We start from the raw sequence: 24,751 nt of genomic DNA, 5'->3' as shown, positions 1-24,751 counted from the left end.
ACGTACGACCATTTTCATCCGTGCAACATGGGCAGAACGTACGTAGCGGCTGTGGGAAACGGCCGTTACCTCAGCAGCAAAGTTTAAACTTCTCTTTGCAGCATGTTTACCAAAAAGACGGTGACTGTGGTCTGATTCTGAGATGAAGACAGAAGAGTTGACTGTAGATTTTAGGAGCAGTGACCGACCGACCTCCACCATGAGGAAAGTTCCAGGCAGTTGAAACACTAACTGCTGTTCATTCACCTACTGCTGGTGTCAGTTAACACACTTTTCCTCTTTTTCTTATCAACGGCTGCACACGCCCCTGCTCTCAATACTTTAGCAAACACCCTGTCGGGTCAAATCGGTCATGCGTGCGTGAGAGTCGGTCTTTACAGAGACGTGAGCATCTGAACAGTTGCGTCTTCAAAGTGACTTTTGCAAAGACGAGCTCCTGTGCTGTACGACATCCTAGGTAGTGACCCTTGTTCTATCCTAGCCACTCTAACGTTGGGAGTGGGGTCATCTAGACCCACTAGACAGTGGGGTCATCTAGATCCACTAGACAGTGCTCTGAACCTTTTTTCTTCAATGATTTGTGATCTTCACTGGTGTCCATGGATTACATGAAATCTTTCCACCGTTATCCACCTTTGTCATGGTAGGGAGAACACCTCAATGGAAGGGGGGGGGGGTCATCTAAGATAGCACAAGGGATAAACTATTTAAATCAACAGAAATAGGAACAAAAGGTCGTTTTAGAAGGCAATGAGAGTTAGAAACATATTTTCTACCAAACACAATTGACTTTGCTGTGCTAAAGTTTGAGTGGTGTCAATTTGACTGCAATAGACAGTCAGATCTTTACTGGATTCTTCTGACTGACATTAGAAACTCCAGTTATGTGGTGATAACAGTCCTGCATTATGATGCCTTCAGGAACTGTAAATCAAAATCCCCCCCAGAAATTGTGTTAGTTTACATAACCCATGCGGCTGGGTAGCTTGGTTGGAATCCAGGGTTCGATTCCCGGAGGGGAATAAACGATGGTGCCATACCATATCAATCACATCACCCAGTGGGGGGTCCTTGGGCAAGATCCTTAACGCTGCTGCCCCCCGAGCCCAGTTCAGCTGCAGCTCACCGCTCCCCCAGGGAATGGGTCAAATGCAGAGAAGAATTTCCCCATTGTGGGATAAATAAAGGATCAATTATTATGATTATAACAGGTTTTCATGTGACTCTCAGCTTTGAGTCCCACTCTGATCATTTTTGATCTATTGTAGAAGTTTTCCCGTTATGCCGTTTTTAACCTAAATTAAAAAAAATGTCGTTTTCTAGGACATAGTTTTTGCAGAGCGGAAGGAGTTCATTAGAAATTCCCCTCTGAGTTGTGGGGGGGGACCGTTGGAGTAGGTCCGTCCCCACTTCCCATCATCCCTTTGTTTTCACTCTCTCCTGCTGGCTTACAGCCCCTCACACCCCCAAACTATCATGGCAGAAATATCAGATCCATCCGTCCGTCCAGTTCTGATCCAGATTCCAGCTCAGACCAGGAAAACAAAGACGTTCATGGATCTGTGTGTCTGCAGGTGGATGATCAGAAAGGGGCGGAGCTTAGAGGCCTGTGCCGTAGTAGTTTCTACAAGCCCTATGATTCCCAAAGATTTGAATAAAGAAGTACTCAGGAATGCATTTTAAGCTTAATTTTCTGTATATACCATCAGAAAAATGTCAGAAGAAGACGTTAAAAACACCAAAAACCCCATTTTTATTCTGAGTGGGTCTTGTGTTGTGTGTGTATAAGTGCAAATATGTCTATTTATGACTAGAAGCATTACAATGCCAAGTAGACAGCATCATTTCCTTTAAATTTTAATCCATTTATGAATTAATATCTTACATAGTTTTAATATATTTAGTTATTTTTATTTTCTTGCCTTTTTTAACATTGTTTTTATTGCTGAAAACAACTTTAAATAAACCAATCAATCATTTGCTACAGTTCTAAATCTATATTGACCTCTTTATTTAAAAACATACAGCTGCTCTATTACAATACAGTAAACAATATTTATGCATCCCAGTGAGATAAATGTGACCTTTCAACTGTTTCTCCTCTCAGCAGAAGAGCAAAACTTCAATGTTCTGCTTCCAAACCCTGCAGATCACAGATCACTGGACCAATTCAAACAAAAGGGGTTTGTGTTGGTGTTCGTTCACTTTAAGCTGCCCGCTTTAGTTTTTGTGTGTCTGTGTTCAGCATTTATCACAAGTGCTGGTTCCTAAGTGAAACCTCGCAGAGAAAACTTTTTCAGCGGGTTTGGAAGCAGCCTGGGGGCTTTTCCCTCCCCAGATCCCACAGTGATCCAGAGAGGCAAGATTGAAGATGTAATAGAGCTTAATTATGGAAAGAGAGGAGGGCAACTGTTTTCCACAAAGTTTAGAGATTCCATGTGAAACAGACTGGAAACTGATGCAATGACACCCTAATGCTGTCAGACCCCAACGTTCAGAGCAGACGGCAGACAGAAATGTGAATTACAGCGGCTCATGACGCTGCTTTTCTCTGAATGTCGACTTTACTGGTGTCACTCCAAAGACTGCTGCTGGTGAGGAAGAGCCGTTTATCAACGCAGCGTCTGCAGCATCCGTCTGTTCCTCTGTGCAGCTGAAGACAAACACCAGAAGAAAAGAGGAAGAGGAGAAGATGAAGAGGCTCTGCAGCGCAACGACCAGAGCCTGACTGCCACACTCGGCAAACAGAGCTGATTCATGAGCCGCTTAGTAGCTGGAAGTGTTAATAAATGTCTGGCTCAGCCGTGAATCACACTGAAAGACTCCACAAGCACTCGCTCTTCTATTCTTAGCTTCTTCTGTGTTCTTTCACTTGAAATGTTTTCCAATGACCAGCTGTTCTGAACAAAGTTCATGTCTACATGTAAGAAACCAAAAAAGGATTACTTATGCCACATAGAGAAACCCTTTTCCTGTTGGAAGGTCAGCAGTAGTGGCAGGAAGTGACAAAACTGCAGTCATGGTGTCATAACACGACATTTTCAAATGTCATGTCCCGACCCGATCAATATAGAGGGGAAACTCTTCTAAGAACCGCTGCAGTTTATTTGTTGGCCCTGCTCCTGTTTATTCACACGGCATGCAGTGAGTGGGCTGCTGGGTAGGAGGTGTGTGGGAGGAAGCAGCTCTACAGCAAAAACATCTACGCTACAACTGTCCAAAATCCCAATTTTTGGTTCATTTCCGTTGTTGCTTTATCGTTTACCATGATTTTTTTAATTGTGGAGAATCAGGAGCAGAAAAAATACAGTTTAAAAAAGATTGAACAATAAGCCTGGCTGCTCCGCTCCATTCTGATCCACCCACCCACCCATCCATCCACCCACCCATCCACCCATCCACTCATCCATCCATCCATCCATGACTTCGTCACGGGGCAACAGATGCCCAGACTTCCCTCTCCCCAGCCACTTCCTCCTTTGGGGGACCCCGAGGTGTTCCCAGGCGAGCCACGAGTCGTAGTCTCTCCAGTGGGTCCTGGGTCTCCCTCGAGGTCCTGGAACACCTCCCCAGGGAGGATCCAGATGTCTGAGCCACTTTAACAGGCTGCAGCAGCGTTTCTTCTCTGCGGATTACCAAGCTCCTCCCCCTATCTCTAAGGGAGCGCCCAGCCCCCCCATGGAGGAAGCTCATTTCAGCCGCATGTATTCTGGACCTGGTTCTTTGGGTCATGACCCAGAGCTCATGACCATAGGTGAGAATTGGAACGAAAATCAACCGGTAAATTGAGAGCTTTGCTTTCTGGCTCAGCTCTCTCTTCTCCATAACAGACCGATACAGCGACTGCATAACTACGGACGCCGCTATGATCTGCCTGTCAATCTCAGCGTTTACGGATCTATTATTTCTTTACAGAAAATAATATAAAGTTTGTTGTCAAGAAAAAGTAAAAGTTAGAATGGATGTGTTCTTTATTAGGTCAGTAGTCAAAGAACTATGGTCTCCTAGCATCAGTCAGAATATCTTCAGATAATCAATGATCATCACTTCCCTCTCAGCAGCTTTTACTGCAGATCAGTGTCTAACATTGTTTGGAAGGGTTTATTATCATGGCAAACTGCATTAAGAGCAGCTAACAAGAGGAAACAGATTAGAAAAGCCAGAAGTACTGTTTATTCTGAATGCATTTATGGCTTTGGAAAAACCCAAAGCCGCAGGAGAAAAGCTCTGCGTGCCAGAAGATGGACTAAGTGCCTCTGGGATGCTGGCAAAGCAAAAACATGAAGGAGCTGAGTCCCAAGATGGAGCGAAAGAAATGATGGCCTCCAATCACTGTGTCAAAGCAGAAGTGAGCTTCCTCTGAGTGGGCACTTTTGGCTAAATGGACATTACTGCTCCTGTACCACTAATCCTGTGTCGGGTTTCTCTCTGCGGCTCTAATGTGCAACAATGAAGAAGAGTTAGTGGAAACTGATCTGGGATCTGCGGTTAGGAAGCTTGTCAAATCACATGTCTGGAAACGGCGAGAGGACGAGGCGCTCCCCGAGCAGGAAGTCAAAGCTCTGCAACCAGCCGGCGGAACCACGGCTGCTTCCCGCCCAGAGTCCCTCCGTGGGAGTGTGTGCGGGGCTGGGGGGGGGGGGGGGGTGAGCTGCTGTAGACCTCTCCTAAAAAGGCTTTGAATGCTGATTAAGTTTGAGTGCATAGACACTGTTCTGCTGTGCATAAAGGTAAAAGTTTTACCGCCTGACCACCAGGTAGATGTGCCTTCTACTCTGAGTTACTGGTTGGCTGATTCAGGAACCCCCCCCCAAGAATGGCACTCTCTCTCTGTTCCTTCCTTCCTTTATCTACTGATTCATTCCTCCTCTCCACACACATTTACAGCCATCCTCCAGCTCTCTGCCGTACAAACGGCTTCTGGTTAACTACACGTGCACACGTATGTCAGAGCGTGATCATTAACCCAGCACACGCTGTGGAGAAGTTCCAGACAGCTCGTGCACACATCTCTATTCAATTTCAATTCAATTCAGTTTTATTTGTATAGCCCAAAATCACAACAGTCGTCTCGATGGGCTTAGAAGTAAAACATGAAATCAAAAGGATCACGAATACAAAGAGTTCAATAGAAAAATACTAAAATGAACTAACAAACTGACTAAACTATACTGGCATCCCTGCCCTTAGACCCCCCTTCGCGGGGGTCTAAGGGCAGGGATGCCAAACACCGATGCAGTGAGATTTCAAGGAAGAGTTACTACATATATATTTATGGTATACATCTGCTGCCGCATGTGTGACATTTACATGGAGGCCGCGTGCTCCAGCCAAGAATCTACTTTGGTACCAGGATCAGAACTGCACCGCTGTGACTCTCTATGTCACTGAGGACCAAATGCATAAAAACTCATAAATCAAACTGCTGTAAAGTGGAGCAACTCCTGGCACGCCACTTTGATCATCACAGAGCATGCTCAGTGGCGTGTAAAATGTTGGCAACACGTGAGCCGTAAAACACTGGCGTTCAGGAACCAGCATGTTCCCCATGTTATCTTCAGCTTTTGCCCGTGTTGTCCTGCAGACAGCATGAAGAACGTCTTCATAGAAGTCCATTACTGTTTGAATGCTCATCTTTCTATCTCTGAATGAGTTCAAGCAGGTTTGGATGCTATCTTTGAAATGAGGGCAGCAGGCTGTCCTACCCAGGACAACAATCAAGCTGTTTGTTGGTCTGCTTTAAATCTGGAATGGGTTCCATACAATAAAGAGACCAGGGCACGTGGTCTGCATTTTAAATGGGTCGTCTTTCATTTTTAAATGTGTCTGTCAGTGCTGTAAGTAACAAAACTAGAAACTAATTATTTTTTACACATCAGACAGACGGCAGCAGACCAGATCTGTGCACTTTTTCTGTAACAACCAGCCCTGCGATGATGTTTAAATGTCACTTAACTCATGTTTGCTCCATACCAGCGGTGTCCAAACTCTTTGCAGAGAGGGCCAGAATTTGACCCAAATTACTGTGAATTTTATATTTGAAGACCAGAACATCTAGAAAATGTCTGTCTGGAAGAAAAACCGTTGTCATCATTGAATTTGGGTTCACATGAAATGTAGCATTATATTTATAATTAAATGCTGACTATAAACGTCCAAATGGAAATCATGTGAACAAGAAAATAACCCAAACAGTTATGTTGTTCAGAAAACAATATGGTTTTAGAACAAAATCAAATCATTTTGTTTAGAGTTCCTGTTTCAGAAATTAGCTAGAAAATGTCACAGAGGCTCCTGCGACAGTTTATAAAGGTTTGGAAAGAAATGAATCCATCCGTCCGTCCATAGATGGATTAGCAAAGCAGTCTAAGCAGAGATGCCCAGACTTCCCTCTCCCCGGCCACTGCCTCCTCTGGGGGGGCCACGAGGCGTTCCCAGGCCAGCTGAGAGACATAGTCTCTCCAGCGTGTCCTGGGTCTTCCCTGGGGACTCCGCCCAGTGGGACATGCCCCGAACACCTCCTTAGGGAGGCGTCCAGGTTCCTCTGGATGTGGAGGAGCAGTGGTTCTACTCCGAGCTCTCCGCGGGGGTGACGGGGCTCCTCCCCCTTTTTCCAGCCCCCCCATGGAGGAAGCTCATTTCAGCTGCTTGTATTCTGGACCTGGTTCTTTGGGTCATCACCCAGAGCTCATGACCACAGGTGAGAATTGGAACGAAAATCAACCGGTAAATTGAGAGCTTTGCTTTCTGGCTCAGCTCTCTCTTCTCCATAACAGACCGATACAGCGACTGCATAACTACGGACGGTGTGGGATTTTTGTTCACCGCGTGATGAAGCAGCAGGAGTCACGGTTAACCGCACCAACCGCCATGTTGGAGCCAGACTTCAGTAAACAGTGTTTGGTCCAAATGGGTCTGAGTCTACATTTCTATGGAAACCACTCTCACCAATCAGGAGTGAGCTTGTTGGAAGTCCACACCCCACCACTATACAAAATATGTCAATCAAGCGTTTCGAATGTTTGATGTGAGACCACCTAGGCATCTGATTGGCCAGTTTATAACTGGAATAACTTGAACTACAGAAAAATATCATTAGCAAGAACATGATAAAAACGGGCAGAGCAAGAATAGTTATTCTGACCATGAGAATGACTGACAGCTGTTTGTTTCTCTATAGAAGTCTGTGGGGTTTTGGCTCCTTGGAACCAGCAGGTACTTCCTGATTGGAACGCCAGGGGGGAGGGGTTACAGATCTCATATACAGTCAGTGGTCTATATACATATTCATTATGTGCATGTCATCACATCATCAGTCGCTAACATTTTTCTTTTTTAGAGGTCACAACCGGAAGACCACAAATGCTTTGTCTGCTGATGTCTGAGGATTCGTCGCCTCGTCACCTCTCCTCCTCATCAAGCCTGTTTGCACGTGTGCTTCTGCTGCAGTTGGCTTTGCTCACTGTAACTGAGTACACAAACCACAGCAGATGTATTCTCCAACTTGAGAAACCACTCTGCTCTCTAACAAATCATTCAATTCTCCGTGGTCTGCTACAAGGAAAAGGCACTGTCCGCTTTCCATTCAGTCAGCGAGATGTGAGCTGCAGAATGACCCTAAAATCAGTTTATTGGATAACCCACGTCAGCTTTTGTGAAGTAGAACAGCAACATTTATGTGAACTTAGCTCTGCAAAGCTCATCTGCACTCTTGAGACACTGGTGCAGGCCAGCAAAAGAACCCAAAAGCAAAGAGACACACGCTAACACGAGTCCAACAAGGACACATCTGTCTTTGGTGGCCTCTGTACCCGGCCAGAGCGGTCTGGCATTGGCGCTGCATCTAAACCCAAATTCCAAGAATAATGTGGCAGAGATGGTCCAGAACACAAACACATCTAAGCTGCTGTCATGCTGCTCCTCTGTGCCTTCATGTGGAGGAAGGTTGCCTAGGCTACACAGCAGCATCTATTTAGGATTTTAAAAAAAACTTTTTGGAATAAAAACAGGTTCAAGAGATTAAATCAAACACTTGAAGTTTACTGCCGGATGTTTGCACTCATGGTGGAGCATCAAGAGGCGGGAACAGCTATTAGCCTCTTCTCTCTGTGGTCAGGAGGTCAATTCAACCTCTTTATGTCGTTGGATGTCTTTGCAATCAGGCTTTTGTCGTGTTTTTGTCTTTCCCATAATGTTCTGCATGTTTTATTCTTTTTTCTTCTTATTATGAAATTATTATATTTTAAACTTCCTTCTTTGTCTCTTTGACCTATTTTAGAGACAATTGCTGATCTATCTTAAAACGTCTTTAATTTTCGTCTTAATGAGCCTCTTATCAATCTTACATTAGAGTGTGCTGCCAAATATCCCAAATGTGTAAATGTAGCTCAGGTCATGTGGAGGTCAGACTCCTGCTTCAATCATGTCTGTATTTTCAGCAGCAGCAGCAGCAGCGGAGCAGCAGCAGCAGCAGTAATGATGGAAACGCACGTGCGCTCCTTCAAACCTGCCTCCATTTTGAGCGACTCACTAAAAGAGAACTTGTGGTAGAGTGCGTGCGTGCGTGCCTGTGTGCGCGCGGCAGCTGCGCTCCATCTTTCTGTCAAAACTGGCATACAACACGAACTCTGTTTCCCATCATGCCTCAAATGTACATTTCGACAGGATGACAGAATTAGCGGTGATGTCCCATCTCTTTCATTTTACAGACGCACTGCCTCTCCGTGCGCGTCCTGCTGCGCACGTCTGGATTAGAGGAAGCGCCTCCTAGGACTGAAGAGCCACACTGAAGGGCCTTACTGTTAGCAGAGACTGTCACCCACCTTGAACAGACATTCAGTCAGCCCCCACCGGACCATCGTCCACAAAAAGGCGCAAAAGACAAAGAGGCCGATCTCGGTCCAGGTGATGTGCGCGTTATCCAGCAGAGTCTGCTTGGAGAACCGGAGCCCGCAGTCGGCACAGTCTCTCCACGCGCCCAGCATGGCGGCAAAGCCTTTGGTGAGGAGTTCCAGATATCCCGGCATGGGCTCCACCGGCGCGGCGCCCCCGGCGTCTGCCTCCATCGCAGTGCGGTCCAGAAGCGCGTTCACTCCGGCAGAGGAACGGACTGACGAGCGAACGCGCGCGGTCAACGTAGGTAGGCGCGTAGAAGCCTCCTTAACCAGATGACTCTTTAGCCTAATTCTGTTTCCTAATTAAGACATGGGCCTGTGCGTCTCAGTAGAAACAGACCAGCAGGTTAGCTAAAGCGCAGCGGCTGTGAGGCCGAGTCTGACCATGAATCATATCCACCAAAGGCCAAGTATTTCAGAGGATTTCTGGGTTCGAGTCCGTCTGATCATCCCGCTGTGCGCGCGCTCCTCTGCGTCAACAGCGCGCCCCGGTTAGCCGCCTAGCCTCAGCAGGCAGCAGTGACTTGACCGGCTGCCTGCTGGCCGCGTATTTGAATGAAGACTTTCCACGGGAGCCTCCGGCGTGAGCTGTGACGCGCGTGTCCGTCCGCCCTCCAGCATCCAGTCCGGTGGACCACCGCGCCGCTACGACCGCATGCCGGCCCGTTATTCGCCTTATATAACGTTTCTGTGCCACCGCGTGAATGAACAGTAGGTCCCCGCAGCCTCACGCACGTTTTTTTAAACTCGTAATCCAGAAGACGGCGCGTTGTGTCATTAACCTCCGGCCATCACGCGCGTGCGTCCTGACGCTCCGGGCCCGCGGGAATCGACTGATCCGGCGAGGCAGGAACAGCGCGGGCAGCTGCGGTTTATGAGCAGGGAGGGGGCAAAGAGACATAAAAAAAATAAAAAAGCGGGACGTGACGTTTTCAGTCCCGCTGTCGTCTTTGGGAAGCATCAGCTGCGTGAAGCGCCAGGAGTGAAAAAGGATGATTTAAAGAGACAGAGCCGCACATTAGACACCTGAAAGTCATTCCCAGCGACAAAAGGACACAATCCGGGGGGGGTTTCTGTTACAGACCTTTATTCTCATTTTACAGGAATGTTTTATTACACAGATGCTGACATTTGTATGACAAAGGACCATGTTTCAGGTGTTTTCACAAATAATGTGTGGCTTTAAACAAAACTGCACAGATTTCCATGACAAATCATCCAGGAGGACATAAAATGACGTTTTTCTGGTGTTTTACCGCCGTTTGCCTCAGCAGAAGCTTCAGGCTGAGGCGGTGGGGGCGTACTGCATGGCCAGTCGGCTGAACTCGTTCTCCTGCAGAGACACAGAACAGAGGAAGGGGTTCAACTCCAGGGAAGAGCCGCAGCAGCTGTGCAGGTCGTCACAGTCTGGTCAGCCACTTCTACATGTTTGTGTACATCTCCACTCTAGTGTAAATACAGCTGTTTGTGATGAAAGCCGAGGACAGAGTTTGACTGGGCTTTCATCCAAGGACCTGCTGCCAGACATCACAACAGCCTCATGGGGAGTTTTATGAAGCAGTCATTCTGAACGACACGCAGACTAGCTACCCACAGACGTGTTACACGCAGACTAGTTACCCACAGACGTGTTACACGCAGACTAGCTACCCACAGACGTGTTACACGCAAACTAGTTACACGCAGACTAGTTACCCACAGACGTGTTACACGCAGACTAGTTACACGCAGACTAGTTACCCACAGACTAGTTACACGCAGACTAGTTACACGCAGACTAGTTACCCGCAGACGTGTTACACGCAGACTAGTTACACGCAGACTAGTTACCCGCAGACTAGTTACAGACGTGTTACTCACAGAATAGTTACCCACAGACTAGTTACCCACAGACTAGTTACACACAAACGTGTTACCCACAGACTAGTTACACACAGACGTGTTACCCACAGACGTGTTACCCACAGACTAGTTACACGTATGCGTGTTACCCACAGACTAGTTACACACAGACGTGTTACCCACAGACGTGTTACCCACAGACGTGTTACCCACAGACTAGTTACACGTATGCGTGTTACCCACAGACTAGTTACACACAGACGTGTTACCCACAGACGTGTTACCCACAGACTAGTTACAGACGTGTTACCCACAGACGTGTTACCCACAGACTAGTTACACGTATGCGTGTTACCCACAGACTAGTTACAGACGTGTTACCCACAGACTAGTTACAGACGTGTTACCCACAGACTAGTTACAGACGTGTTACCCACAGACTGGTTACACACAGACGTGTTACCCACAGACTTGTTACACACAAACGTGTTACCCACAGACTAGTTACACACAGACGTGTTACCCACAGACGTGTTACCCACAGACTAGTTACACGTATGCGTGTTACCCACAGACTAGTTACAGAGGTGTTACCCACAGACTAGTTACAGACGTGTTACCCACAGACGTGTTACCCACAGACGTGTTACACACAGACTAGTTACCCACAAACTAGTTACCCACAGACTAGTTACCCACAGACGTGTTACCCACAGACGTGTTACCCAAAGACTAGTTACACGTAGGCGTGTTACCCACAGACTAGTTACCCACAGACTAGTTACAGGCGTGTTACCCACAGACTTGTTACAGACTTGTTACCCACAGACTAGTTACCCACAGACTAGTTACAGACGTGTTACCCACAGACGTGTTACCCACAGACGTGTTACCCACAGACGTGTTACCCACAGACGTGTTACCCACAGACTAGTTACACACAGACTAGTTACACACAGGCTAGTTACATGCGGACGTGTTACACACAGTTTAGTTACCCACAGACGTGTTACCCACAGACTAGTTATCCACAAACTAGTTACCCACACACTAGTTACCCACACACTAGTTACCCACAGACTAGTTACCCAAAGACTAGTTACACGTAGGCGTGTTACCCACAGACTAGTTACCCACAGACTAGTTACAGCCGTGTTACCCACAGACTTGTTACAGACTTAATAATAATAATGGATTGGATTTATCTGCGCTTTTCAAGACACCCAAAGCGTTTACATTGTGTCCATTATTCCTTCACTCCTCATTCATTCTTGGTGATGGTAGCTACTGTTGTAGCCACAGCTGCCCTGGGGCAGACTGACAGAGGCGTGGCTGCCATTTCGCGCCTACGTCCCCTCTGACCATCACCGGGATCATTCATACACATCCACACACCAGTGGAGCCACAGTGGAGGCAAGGAGGGTGAAGTGTCTTGCCCAAGGACACAACGACATTTTGGCTGGTGGGAGCGGGGATCGAACCGCCAACCCTTCGATCATTGGACGACCCGCTCAACCACCTGAGCCACTGTCGCCCTGTAAACTTGTTACCCACAGACTAGTTACCCACACACTAGTTACCCACAGACTAGTTACAGACGTGTTACCCACAGACGTGTTACAGATGTGTTACCCACAGACTAGTTACCCACAGACTAGTTACAGACGTGTTACCCACGGACTTGTTACAAGACGTGTTACCCACAGACGTGTTACAGACGTGTTACAGACGTGTTACAGACGTGTTACCCACAGACTAGTTACACACAGACTAGTTACCCACAGACTAGTTACAACCGTGTTACCCACAGACTTGTTACAGACTTGTTACCCACAGACTAGTTACCCACACACTAGTTACCCACAGACTAGTTACAGACGTGTTACCCACAGACGTGTTACAGATGTGTTACCCACAGACTAGTTACCCACAGACTAGTTACAGACGTGTTACCCACAGACTAGTTACAGACGTGTTACCCACGGACTTGTTACAAGACGTGTTACCCACAGACGTGTTACAGACGTGTTACTCACAGACTAGTTACACACAGACTAGTTACCCACAGACGTGTTACCCCCAGACTAGTTACCTTGGCTAAATAATCTTTCAGGAAGGGATGAGCTTTGTGAGCATCTTTCAGCTGCGACAGATACCGATTTGTAACCTGGAGACAAAAAACAGGATCCTTGAAAGTCATGAACACAGTGAAGAACTGTCAATCAATCAAACTTTATTTATAAAGCCCTTTCAACTAAACATGCAACACAAAGTGCTCGTCATATCATGAAAACCAGGTTTTCAGAAGACATTTCTACCTGATTGCAGAGATTTGGGAATAAAAATGTAAATGTTGATGAACATGAAAAATGACAGAATTTGTTTTAGTCTGAAATCAAAGGTTTGTTTGAAGATATCAGTGACTGTAAACCAGAAGCATCTGTTCAAAAACCCTTTCAGACTTTGGAAATCAAACTAACCATAAACCTTCAAATAGGCTTCATTGTTGGATGTATTGTTGGTTAAAAAAAAGTTTTGGATCTTATGAGAAAATAGAAACAAGAAATAATCAGATTTAAATAATAAATAACCAGTTAGCTAATGTTTTTTTTAACGAGACCCTTAACCGTGTGTACGTTTTTTCCCCAGTAGATCTTGTGTGCGACGCTATTATCCACAGTTATCAGTATTTGCAAGAGTTTAATGATGTTTTTGGATAACTGTTCAACATTCTGTCAGTAAATCATCAAGTCCATTGGACCCAAGTTAAGATAAATCCGTCTTTATCTCTTGTCCTCTGCGTCTCAGTTTGTATAACGTGGAACACTAAACAAGCAGACGTGTCTCTGTGGTCATTTTAGATCACAGTCTGGACTGGAATGGATTGGCCCAGTTTAAATATACATTTCTAGGACCTAAAGGGCTCAGGAACTGGGCTGCACGGCCTCTTCGGCTGATCTAAGAAAAACTGGTAAAGTAACGACTGTTTGACCTGTTGAACAACGCTGGGCTCAAAGTCTCACCTCGGGAGCTTTGCCCAAGTGCTGAGTCAGCACAATGAGGTTGATCAGCGTCTCAGGATGGCTGCTGTCCTGTGGAGAAAAACAGAACCAACGCAGACTCAACGTGAGAGGTTTCCTTTCCCTAAAGCATTTAAACAGCAAGACGTATTCTAAACCTCTTTATCTCATTTCACATCCTCTTTCAATCTACAAAGAAAACAAATAATTAACAAATAGACTGTCTCTTTGATTTAATTAGCCAGAAAAGTGTACATCAATATTAAAACTTGATGTTTATAAGACAACTAAGTTGTCTTATAAAAATTCATGGACATATTAGAATAAAGCTATAAAGTGAGAAAATTAAGTAATTCGGGTTATTTGACAGACAGATTAATATGAATATAAAGTCAAACTAAAATAAGGAAAATTATTCCACAAAAGCTCCTTTAACCCTTGTTCTATCCTAGGCACTTTATCGCTGGGTCATCTAGACCCACTAGACAGTGCTCTGAACCTTTTTTCTTCAATGATTTGTGATCTTTACTGGTGTCCATGGATTACATGAAATCCTTCCACCTTTATCCACCTTTGTCATGGTAGGGAGAACACCTCAATGGAAGGGGGGGGGGTAATCTAAGATAGCACAAGGGTTAATCATGTTTTTTAACAATAAAAACCAAAACAGGAAATTTAGAACAGCAGGCGCTGCCCCCTGCTGGTCCTAAAACAGAAACACAGTCTCTGATAATTATTCATCTTCTGCCTTCTCCCCCAGCCGGGACTTGAACCAGGGTTTATTCTTATGTTTTATTCAACTAAAGGATTCTTCTTGAAATAATTAAGTTGGATTTAACTATTTGAGTTAAGTGTATATCAAAAAACTATTTAAAACATTAGCTGCTGAAATAAACAAACCAAAATGACACATTTAGGGTTGGAAATATTTAGCAAAAAAACGTGCTTTCAGAGGAACATGAACAGTGTTTCTTCTATTCAAACCCAAAAATGTTTATTTTACACTAATTGATCTTTGGTCCTGCAGAATGTCTATGTACTGCAGACATTAGGCATTAAAAATGTAAATGCATAAATGGGCAACACTTGCTGGCTATAAAGGCACCAAATAAACACTTATGCACCGACTATGTCTGCACACCACCCACTCTTAATTTTCCAGTTCAAAGGTTGCCTCCAACCTTATCCAGGGCCTCCTGCAGGACGCCCTCCGCCTCCTCCCACTTGTTCTGAGCCATGTAACAGGCCGCCTGTCCATTCAGGAGCAGCAGCGTTGCAGAGTATTTGTCAGACATCTCCTGGAAAATGTAGTAGGCGTCCTGCAGCTTCTCTCCGCCCTGAAACAACCATAAAAAGTCCAGCTTCGTCTCTGCATGTTTCTGAATGGGGTTGAGACAAAAAACTACATCACTTTGTGCACTTTATGCTATTTTAAGTTTCCACGTAGCTACAGAAAACAAGTGAAACTAAAAGGAAAATAGGATTGTTAAAAAAATGTAAGAACCACAATTTGCACAGATGAAATATCTTTCATCCCGTGTAATACAAGTCTTTGTTTAAAGGGTCCATTTACTATTCTGAAGCCTTTTAGAGTAACCCATATCCATGTCTATAATATATTACCTTTGACACACTAAAGAACACATTTTCTTTTTCAATATTTGTTATTTTCCTGAGCTTTTTTCCAACCCGGAGTAAGACGACTCATTTCTGAGGCCCCGCCTTTCGCTCCGCCCCTTTCATGATGTCATCCTAGAGCCAGCCTTGGCAGCGTGTCAAAAACAAACATCCAAACTTTTGCATCGAATTGGAGCAACTTCTGCGTATTTCTCTGTAAAATCCTGCCTGTTCTAAATCCATCCAAAAACCTGCAATGACGGCTACGAGCTCAGGTTTAGGTTGGTCGCCATGGTTACATGCAAAAAAACGTCCGGTTCAGACAAATTCCATGCATGCTTTGCTTTCTTCCAACCTTTTTTTCTTAGTAAACAAAGCAGGAAAAATAACTTGTTTTTCTTTAAAGGAAATAAACGGCCTATTTTTATAAGATGTTCCACAAAGTGAACCTAAATCAATTATACTGATTCAATACTTTGCTTATCTTTGTAGTTTTATTAGCATATTAGTTTACTCTTTAATTCCTTTAACATTTTGCTTTAACAAAGTTGTCTTTTAACACTTTTAACTTTTTGAAGAAGTGCAGAGATGGACCCAGAAATATTTATCTGACTGAGCTAAAGAGTATTAAAAAACTCCCACATTACAGTTTATTGAAGACAAACTCAGTGATCATAGAATCAAAAATCTTTCATTGTGAATTTGTTCATTTGTTTTTCAGCAAACCTCTGATAATGAATATTGTTTTTTAGAACTATTTTTAATAGGGTGAGTCTTGCTGCTGTGTCCCACTCCTGGCTGTTCTGTTCAACAACCGTCAAAAAAAAGACAAACTTTTAGCTCATTCCTACCCTCCTGGTTTTGCGTTTCCAGGGAACTAAAATGAAAACCGCACACGTTAAACAAGCATGTCTGCCCACACAAGTCCAAAAATGCTACACAGAAACACTGCTGTATTTTAGTGGTATTCCCAGAGAAAAGCCTTTAAACAGGCATTATCCTCACCACAGCAATGTTGACCCAGGCTGTGGCTAGCTGGGTTAAAGTAGCATCCTCGTCCTGTTCCTGCATCTTCTTCAGCTCTTTCCTGTCAAATAATGTCACAGATATCAGAGCCACAATCATCTGCAATGTTAAAAGCAGAGCTATACAGCAGGACTACATCTGTTTACGAACAGAAAAGAACTCCAGACCTCGCCAAGTCTACTCGATCCAGACCCAGGAGCACCTGAATGCTCATCGCCATGCTGCAGGAAAAACAAGGTTTACATTGGTTTCAATGATGACAATGCATTTCAAATAAATGAAGAAGGAAGAGGGGTTTAGGTTGTTGTACATAAATACATAATTATTGATTTAGCAGTCGTCAGGATAAAATACAGGGAAATGAAACTATAAGGTCAGTACTATAACTGTAAGGTCACCAGGACTGGTGAAGTGTCACATCAAACATGGATGGTTACCACTCCAGACTTTCTCCTTGGTGCAGAGTTCTGAGAGCAGCATCAGTGTTCTGCTCGTGGTAATAGATGGAAGCAGCCATCAGAAGGAAGGTGGTGTTAGCAGCATCCACACTCTTTGCCATCTGCTTGTCCAAATCCACAACAATAGCATCCCTAACAAAGAAAAGAGGAAGAAACTCCAAATAAAATCTGTAATGACTGAAGCTGAGAAGCATCAACGTAGACCGAAAATATGCCAAAAGGTCATAAACCGCATTCTGTTCAAACATTGTCCTGATGAGTGAGAAAACACTACTAATAAAAAGCACAGCAAACAAAAGTATTGATGTCATGGTTTATTCAGAGTAACTTGCAGTTTATTTGGGCTTTTTCTATGCATACAAAGACGTGACATTGAGAACATCCATTCAAAAAAAGAGACTACGTCTAAAATGACTCACATCAGGCAATAACACTAAACCTTTACTAAGAGTTTTAGCTGACTGCTCTACAAGCTGTTAAACCATTTAAGTCCCTCTCCAACTATATTCGTATCCATTGAAAAATTGATCCAAGTGGTCTTTAAATATGATTATACAGTTTTTAGCCAAAAGACATTTTCTACACAGTGATAGTCAGAAATTCCTCTCTGAGTGAGTTGTCGATGGGACTGTTGACGTGGAAGTAACCCTCCACCGATATCCCCTAATCCCTTTCTCTATACGCTCTCCCACTGGCTTACAGCCCCTAGCTAACATTAGCAGTGCAACCAAAACAGCGAGCAATATTGGCGCCATGCAGCCGTACAGTCAGACGACGGCTCAGACGAGGAAAACAAAGACGAACTCAGATCTGCCAGCTGATGCATCAGGATGGAGCATCAGCTCCTGATCCGTCATGATGTCAATAAAGAAATACTCAGAAACGCTGTTATACTCTTTAATACCTTTATATACATCCTTCATCATGAGAAAAATACTACAAGAACATGTTTAAAACACCAAAAACTCAATTTCTATCAGTGTCCTTGATTTTAATAATTGCTTTAAAGAAGGACAATGGCTTATTATGATGGTGTGATTATAAAACCAAACATGGGGGTCAACAAAAGGCAACATTTCCAACGCTTTTACAAAATTTTGTAAAACCATGACGGTGTAGGTACCATAACCATACAGCCTGCAAAAACCATTCGTGGTCCTTTCCACTGAGGATGACGTCACACTACGGTGGGCCAACTTGGACAAACTACGTAGCGTGGAGATCTGCTCAGGCTCTACATATTTTCATGTCACGTTTCCTTTTGTAACCCAAAGTTATTTTCCATCATAGGTTATGTCTGACATTATTCTTTATAGTGTTTATGGAGAGATTTTGCCACAACCCACTTTGTGAAAAGATCTGTGGCTGTTAGAATGAAGCTGCTGCTCCAGAGAACCGTGACTCTGAGCGCTGGAGTCTCGTGTTTGCAGCCAGGGAAGGTGCTTTGTTATAGTGTTCGGTCCGGAGGAGGGTTCAGACCACAGTCCATTAGTCTGCAATGCACTTATTAATAACCATAACAGTAATAAAAGCACGTTTAGAAGATAATCTCCCTCCATGTCGGAGCTCTGTTTGTTTACAACTGACTTCATTATATCGTCTTCTATGGAGTATAGTAATTTGTCCAGATCAATCACTATCTGACACGTCATCGGACAAACGGACAGCCAATCACATCATGTGACGTCAGCACTAGTCCCGGGACCTGAAGGACCCCAAACGGTTGTTGAAAGCCTGTCTCAAAGCGAGGTCATTTCTGTACCAAAAACTACTGGAGACGGTTTGTTCCCAACAGTAGTTGGAGAAAAGGCTGAAGTGGGACCCAAACATTTATGATAAATAATAAATAAAGAAGTTTATTTTAAAATAATGAACAAAATTTACCCACCGATCAATTCATGCTAAGACACATCAAAACAATTGATCCTAACTGTACTTTTTGCAAAGAACAAGTACTTTTCTGGAACTGTACTGAAATTGGAATTTCTTGGAAAAAGTGTTTACAATTTCTCAAAAAAACAGATTCACCCCAACCTCACTCTGAAATTTAAATGTATAATTTTTGGCTTTCATAGTAAAAACTTGAACTCATGTAAAAAAAAACCTCATAATTAATCTTATTATTATATTTGGCAAATTTTATATTCATAAATTCCATTTTTTTCAACTTCTATTTTTTTTCCCACAGATTAAATCAAACAACTTGAAATGTGTCTCAGTACTATCTCTAAAAGTCTTAACCAGAAAGCTGTATGTTTGTAAGAAAGTTGTAAAAACTTGAATGTTTTTTATGTAAAATGCATATCATATGTATGCTCCCCGGGCATATTTGAAGTTTATTTTGTAAAATTGTGTTTTGTACTGTACTCCCGTTTTGTACAATAAAGTTTAAAAAAAAGAAAAAAAAAGTTGTTGTTGGCCGAATGGTTATGTACCTAACAAGGGGGGGGGGGGGGGGGGGGGGTATTCCAGAAGTCATGTTTAAACTCCCCTGACTTTAATCCTGAACTCTGGCTGAAATCCGCCTGAACTTGCTTACTCTGGGTATGTCGGTTCCAAAAGACCGGATATGAGTTAGCGTAATTACGGTCGACTTGGTAACCCTGGGTTAATGCACGTGCACAGCAGGTACATAAAGACATTCTCAATGGATCACCGATTTCCAGAGTCACCATGGAAACGCGTGGTGAAAAAAAAGAGAGCGCTATACTTCAGTGAGACGGAGTCTGAGATTTTAATGACGGCGTATGAAGATTATACGTCCATCAAAAAAGTAACACGGCTGCATCATCGGCAAAAGAAAGAGTTTCTGCTTGGAGAAAAAGAACAGACAAAGTAAACGCACGAGTTTCTGATCTTATCTCCATTTTCCTTGTGACGCGCATATATATATATATATATATATATATATATAAGCCACTTGCACAAGTGTCCATCAAATGTGGGATATACCAAGGTGATGCTCTGTCCCCACTGCTGTTCTGCATAGGTCTGAACCCCCTCAGCCAAATAATCAACAAGACTGGCTATGGATACCGACTCAGAAATGGGGCAAACATCAGTCACCTCCTCTACATGGATGACATCAAGCTATATGCTAAGAGCGAGCGTGACATTGACTCCCTGATCCACACCACCAGGATCTACAGTACTGACATTGGGATGTCATTCGGGCTCGAGAAATGCAGTCGGATGGTGACAAAGAGAGGCAAGGTAGTCCACACAGAAGGGGTCTCACTCCCAGAAGGAACAATAGCAGACATTGAGGACAGTTACAAGTACCTCGGAATTCCACAAGCAAATGGCAACCTGGAGCAGGCAACAAGGAAAGCTGCAACAGCTAAATACCTCCAACGGGTAAGGCAAGTCCTGAGAAGCCAGCTCAATGGCAAAAATAAGACCCGGGCAATAAACAGCTACGCACTGCCAGTTATCAGATACCCTGCAGGAATAATAAGATGGCCAAAGGAAGAGGTACAGACCACGGATGTTAAGACACGAAAGCTCCTCACCATGCATGGAGGGTTCCATCCCAAATCCAGCACCCTGAGACTGTATGCTAGCCGCAAGGAAGGAGGCCGAGGACTAGTGAGCGTAGAAGCCACTATCCAGGATGAAACATCCAAGATGCATAAGTACATCAAGCTCAAGGCCCCAAATGACAGTGTGCTCAGTGAATGTCTCAGGCAATGGAGAGCAGAGGATACAGTGCTGGAGGACAGATCCTCATGGGAGGACAAACCCCTGCATGGGATGTACCACCGGACCATAACGGAAGTGGCTGATATCAAGAAATCCTACCAATGGCTAGAAAGGGCTGGCCTACAGGACAGCACTGAGGCACTCATCCTTGCAGCTCAGGAACAAGCCCTGAGCACCAGAGCAATAGAGGCTCAGATCTACCACACCAGACAAGACCCAAGGTGTAGGCTGTGCAAAGAGGCGCCTGAAACAATCCAGCACATAACTGCAGGGTGTAAGATGCTGGCAGGTAAAGCATACATGGAGCGCCACAATCAAGTGGCTGGAATAATATACAGGAATGTGTGTGCAAAGTATGGACTGGAAACCCCAAGGTCAAAATGGGAAACACCCCCGAAGGTGGTAGAGAATGAAAGGGCCAAAATCCTGTGGGACTTCCAGATTCAGACTGATAGGATGGTAATGGCGAACCAACCAGACATTGTAGTGGTGGATAAAGAACAGAGGAAAGCCGTTGTGGTGGATGTGGCAGTGCCAAGCGATGGGAACATCAGGAAGAAGGAACATGAGAAACTGGAGAAATACCAGGGACTCAGAGAAGAACTGGAGAAAGCCTGGAAAGTGAAGGTGACAGTGGTGCCTGTGGTAATTGGAGCACTCGGGGCAGTAACCCCCAAGCTGGAGGAGTGGCTACAACAGATACCTGGAAAGATCTCAGACATCTCAATCCAGAAAAGCGCAGTGCTAGGAACAGCTAAGATACTGCGCAGAACCCTCAAGCTCCCAGGCCTCTGGTAGAGGACCCGAGCTTGAGTGAGAAACCACCCACGAAAGGGTGATAGGGGCAAGTTTATATATATAACTTATCCAATATTGCCAACTTCAATTAATTACTTCTGTTGGTAACAAGTAATCAAATTAAATTTATTTAACCAAATTTTCGACGTCTATAAGACTCAATAATTGCTTATACAACTAAAATCTACATATGTATCTAACTAAATCTCATATTACTCCAATTAGATTAATATTTTTTCCATCTTAATTAATTATAATTCTTGAACTCTCATATGTTTAAGTTTGCGCTGGCAGATATAAGCATTTGTATAACAATAAAATGAATGAAACTATAAGTACAGAGTACATAAATTGATCTAGGAATTTTCCAAAATTGTTATTACATCAATTGTCAGTAAAGGTGCTATATACACTCATCATCCTCTCCCTCCCTCTCACTCATGGTGCAGAGGCTTTAGCATAGTAGGACAAAATAACTCGGCAAAACACAGTAAAACAGCTAAACAACTGAACACATTTGGTCAAAAACCCACATTTAAGCCCAAATCCAGACAGGCAAAGGGAATGGTATCCCACAATTCCTTGCAGTGCCGATCTAACAGCAGCACCAAAGTTACACCTACTTAATTGAATTAATTTGAATGAAAGTAAAAATAAATGTCTGAAAACTACGTGTTATTTTTAAACCGACTTGACAAAAAATAAAAAAGATTCATCTTAACTGAAGCAAATAAGTTAGATCAAAGTAAAAAGTTTCTCTTTCCAACATCCATATGTGGTCTTATCACCCTCTCACGGTGGAAAAAGTATTATCTGAGCTTCTTCATCCACTAAATCATCTTCAAATGGACACGCCATGCTGCTTCACCTCTCTGAAAACAAACTAACCTTCAACTAAACCTACTCCAGACCAGGTTATGTTCAGAGCATGAGTTGCTATGGCAACTTGACCTACCCTGAAACATACCTCCATTTCTGGAACCAAAAGCTGAGGTTATCCACTTCCTTAGCCTCAAACTTACCGTGGGAGCTAGCAGAACCTGCTTTCTGGAATACCCCCCAGCTGTATTTGGATGTAAAGGGAAACGTGAAATACTGAGTTTTTACCTTTTGTTTTCACTGGATAAATACTCTGCAAACATCTTCACGGCCTGAAGCTCTGCTGGGGAATTGGCTCTGATGTCATCCAGGACAACAGCATACTTCCTCTGCAACGCAGAACAACATTACGATCTTTATTGGAGACTTTGTGAAAATATTAGTGACAGTGAGCAATATAGAAAATACACTGACACAGTAGTAGGCTTCTCCATTATAACTTCAGGACTTACCTGAGCGATGTAAGCCCTATACAAAAATGTGTCTCTTTCAACTTCCTTCTCGGGGGATGAAGGCTACGAACAAATAAATAATAAACAGACTAAGTGAGATTCGGTTCAGCAAGTTTAACAAATAAAGTCCTTTTGACACTTACTAGCATGGCCGCTAACAAATGTTAGCAATTGGGTACCGGATAAAGCCAAATTATGGGAAAATAAATTAGAATTAAACACGTTTAAATCATTAGAATATGCGTCATACCTTCACTTTTTGAGCCTCGTTGATACATTGCTGAAAACTGCCGATATAATAAGCATTTTTCACGTCAAACAGTTCATCAACATCGCTCTGTTGAGACGCCATGATTCTCCGCTGACTTCCGGACACGTAGGAGAATATACGTCACTCCAGTACATTGCGTGGGGCATTGTGGGAAACGTAGTTTAGCCAGCAGCGTGATTAAAATGGCAGTATTATGGGTGGGAAAAACGTAAAAAGTGAAGTTTAACACGTCAACATTTAGGAAAAGTTTAGTTTTTTTCTGTTATGTTTTTATTTATTAATTTGGGGAAATATTAGTCATTCATGGTAATCAGTAAAGGGTTTGCAAATATGGCTAAGAGTCCAGATTAAAGTTTAATCTGGACTAAAACTATTAGTCTAAACCTTATTAAACTGTATCCAGACTCAAAGAATGATATAAATGTCCAATTTGTAATAAATAAAATTATAAAATGGTCTCAAACCAGACTTAAAACTAATGTTTGACCTTAAACACTTTACATGAAAATCAATCTTAGCATCTTGTATTGACATAGTAACTCATTTTGTCTTTCTTTCAAATACAGATTGTTAGATTACCATAAGTGTCATGAAAAGTGAATAAATCATTAAATATTTATTAGCAATAATTTTCCTGTCATTACTATTGCTAATAAATCTTCTTTCTCTTTCGGCTTTTCCCATCAGGGGTCGCCACAGCGAATCATCGTTTTCCACCTCACTCTATCATGAACATCTTCTACCCTAACGTTAGCCAACTTCATGTCCTCTGTTAAGACATCCATATATCTCCTCTTTGGCCGTCCTCTTGCCCTCCGGCCAGGCAGCTCCATCTCCAACATCCTTCTACCAATATATCCACTATCCCTCCTCTGAACATGTCCAAACCATCTCAGTCTGGCTTCTCTGACTTTGTCGCTAACACAGGCAACATGAACCGTCCCTCTGATGTACTCGTTACTTATCCTGTCTAACCTGGTCACTCCTAAGGAGAACCTCAACATCTTCATCTCCGCTACCTCCATCTCAGCCTCTTGTCTCTGTCTCACTGCTACCGTCTCTAGCCCATAGAGCAGAGCTGGTCTCACCACTGTCTTGTACACCTTTCCTTTGAGTCTTGCTGACACTCTTCTGTCACACAACACTCCTGACACTTTCCTCCAACCGCTCCAACCTGCCTGCACTCGCCTCTTCACCTCTTTTCCACACTCCCCATCACACTGAACTGTTGACCCCAAGTACTTAAACTCCTGCACCTTCTTCACCTCAGCCCCCTGTAACCTAATGCTTCTACCTTGATCCCTCTCGTTCAGACACATGTATTCTGTCTTACTACGACTGACTTTCATGCCTCTTCTTTCCAGAGCAAACCTCCACCTCTCTAGCTGTTCCTCCACCTGCTCTCTACTCTCACTGCAAATTACAATGTCATCCGCAAACATCATTGTCCAGGGAGATTCCTGTCTTACCTCGTCTGTCAGCCTGTCCATCAGCATAGCAAACAAAAAAGGACTCAAAGCTGATCCTTGGTGTAGTCCCACCTCCACCTTGAACTCCTCTGTCTGACCTACAGCACATCTCACCACCGTCATACTTCTCTCATACATGTCCTGAACTACTCTGACATACTTCTCTGCCACTCCAGACAACCTCATACAGTACCACAGCTCCTCCCTCGGCACCCTGTCATACGCCTTCTCTAAATCTACGAACACACAATGCAGCTCCTTCTGACCTTCTCTGTACTTTTCCATCAACATTCTCAAAGCAAAAATGGCATCAGTGGTGCTC

General features: G+C 43.8%; 2 protein-coding genes across 3 annotated transcripts in view; both read right to left on the bottom strand.

Moving 5' to 3' along the window:
• cers1 (ceramide synthase 1) overlaps positions 1–9,797 on the bottom strand; it is a 30,531-nt gene extending 20,734 nt beyond the window's left edge. Inside the window, exon 1 of the mRNA XM_004068382.3 lies at positions 8,823–9,797. Coding sequence (XP_004068430.2) covers positions 8,823–9,065 — 243 coding nt within the window. The 5' untranslated portion in view covers positions 9,066–9,797. The remainder of the gene's footprint in view (positions 1–8,822) is intronic.
• A 164-nt stretch (positions 9,798–9,961) lies between these two features.
• Positions 9,962–23,081, bottom strand: cope (coatomer protein complex subunit epsilon). Of its 2 annotated transcripts, none has more exons than XM_023954625.1 (10): positions 22,940–23,081; positions 22,690–22,752; positions 22,466–22,566; positions 16,838–16,990; positions 16,568–16,621; positions 16,380–16,461; positions 14,939–15,094; positions 13,761–13,829; positions 12,830–12,904; positions 9,962–10,227 (listed from the first exon to the last, which is right to left on the bottom strand). In XM_023954625.1, exons 1-10 carry the CDS (start codon positions 23,039–23,041, stop codon positions 10,174–10,176), a joined length of 909 nt encoding a protein of 302 aa, XP_023810393.1. In that variant the 5' UTR covers positions 23,042–23,081; the 3' UTR covers positions 9,962–10,173. The 2 variants fall into 2 exon arrangements, with proteins under 2 accessions (XP_023810393.1, XP_023810394.1); XM_023954626.1 differs by having other exon boundaries at positions 22,833–23,041.
• Between the last annotated feature and the right edge of the window lie 1,670 nt (positions 23,082–24,751).

This window comes from Oryzias latipes, chromosome 4 (genome assembly GCF_002234675.1).
Source record: "Oryzias latipes chromosome 4, ASM223467v1".
Lineage (NCBI taxonomy): Eukaryota > Metazoa > Chordata > Actinopteri > Beloniformes > Adrianichthyidae > Oryzias > Oryzias latipes.
This window is presented reverse-complemented; position numbering and strand designations above follow the sequence as displayed.

What these genes read in the sequence shown, in the direction of transcription:
- cope (XM_023954625.1), bottom strand. Translation starts at nt 23,041, where the DNA reads ATGGCGTCTCAACAGAGCGATGTTGATGAACTGTTTGACGTGAAAAAT. An exon ending in CAAGGAGAAAGTCTGGAGTG is followed by an intron (nt 16,622 to 16,837) that starts GTAACCATCCAT and finishes TTTTTCCTGCAG; the next exon opens with CATGGCGATGAGCATTCAGG. An exon ending in ACTTGGGCAAAGCTCCCGAG is followed by an intron (nt 12,905 to 13,760) that starts GTGAGACTTTGA and finishes TTTTGTCTCCAG; the next exon opens with GTTACAAATCGGTATCTGTC.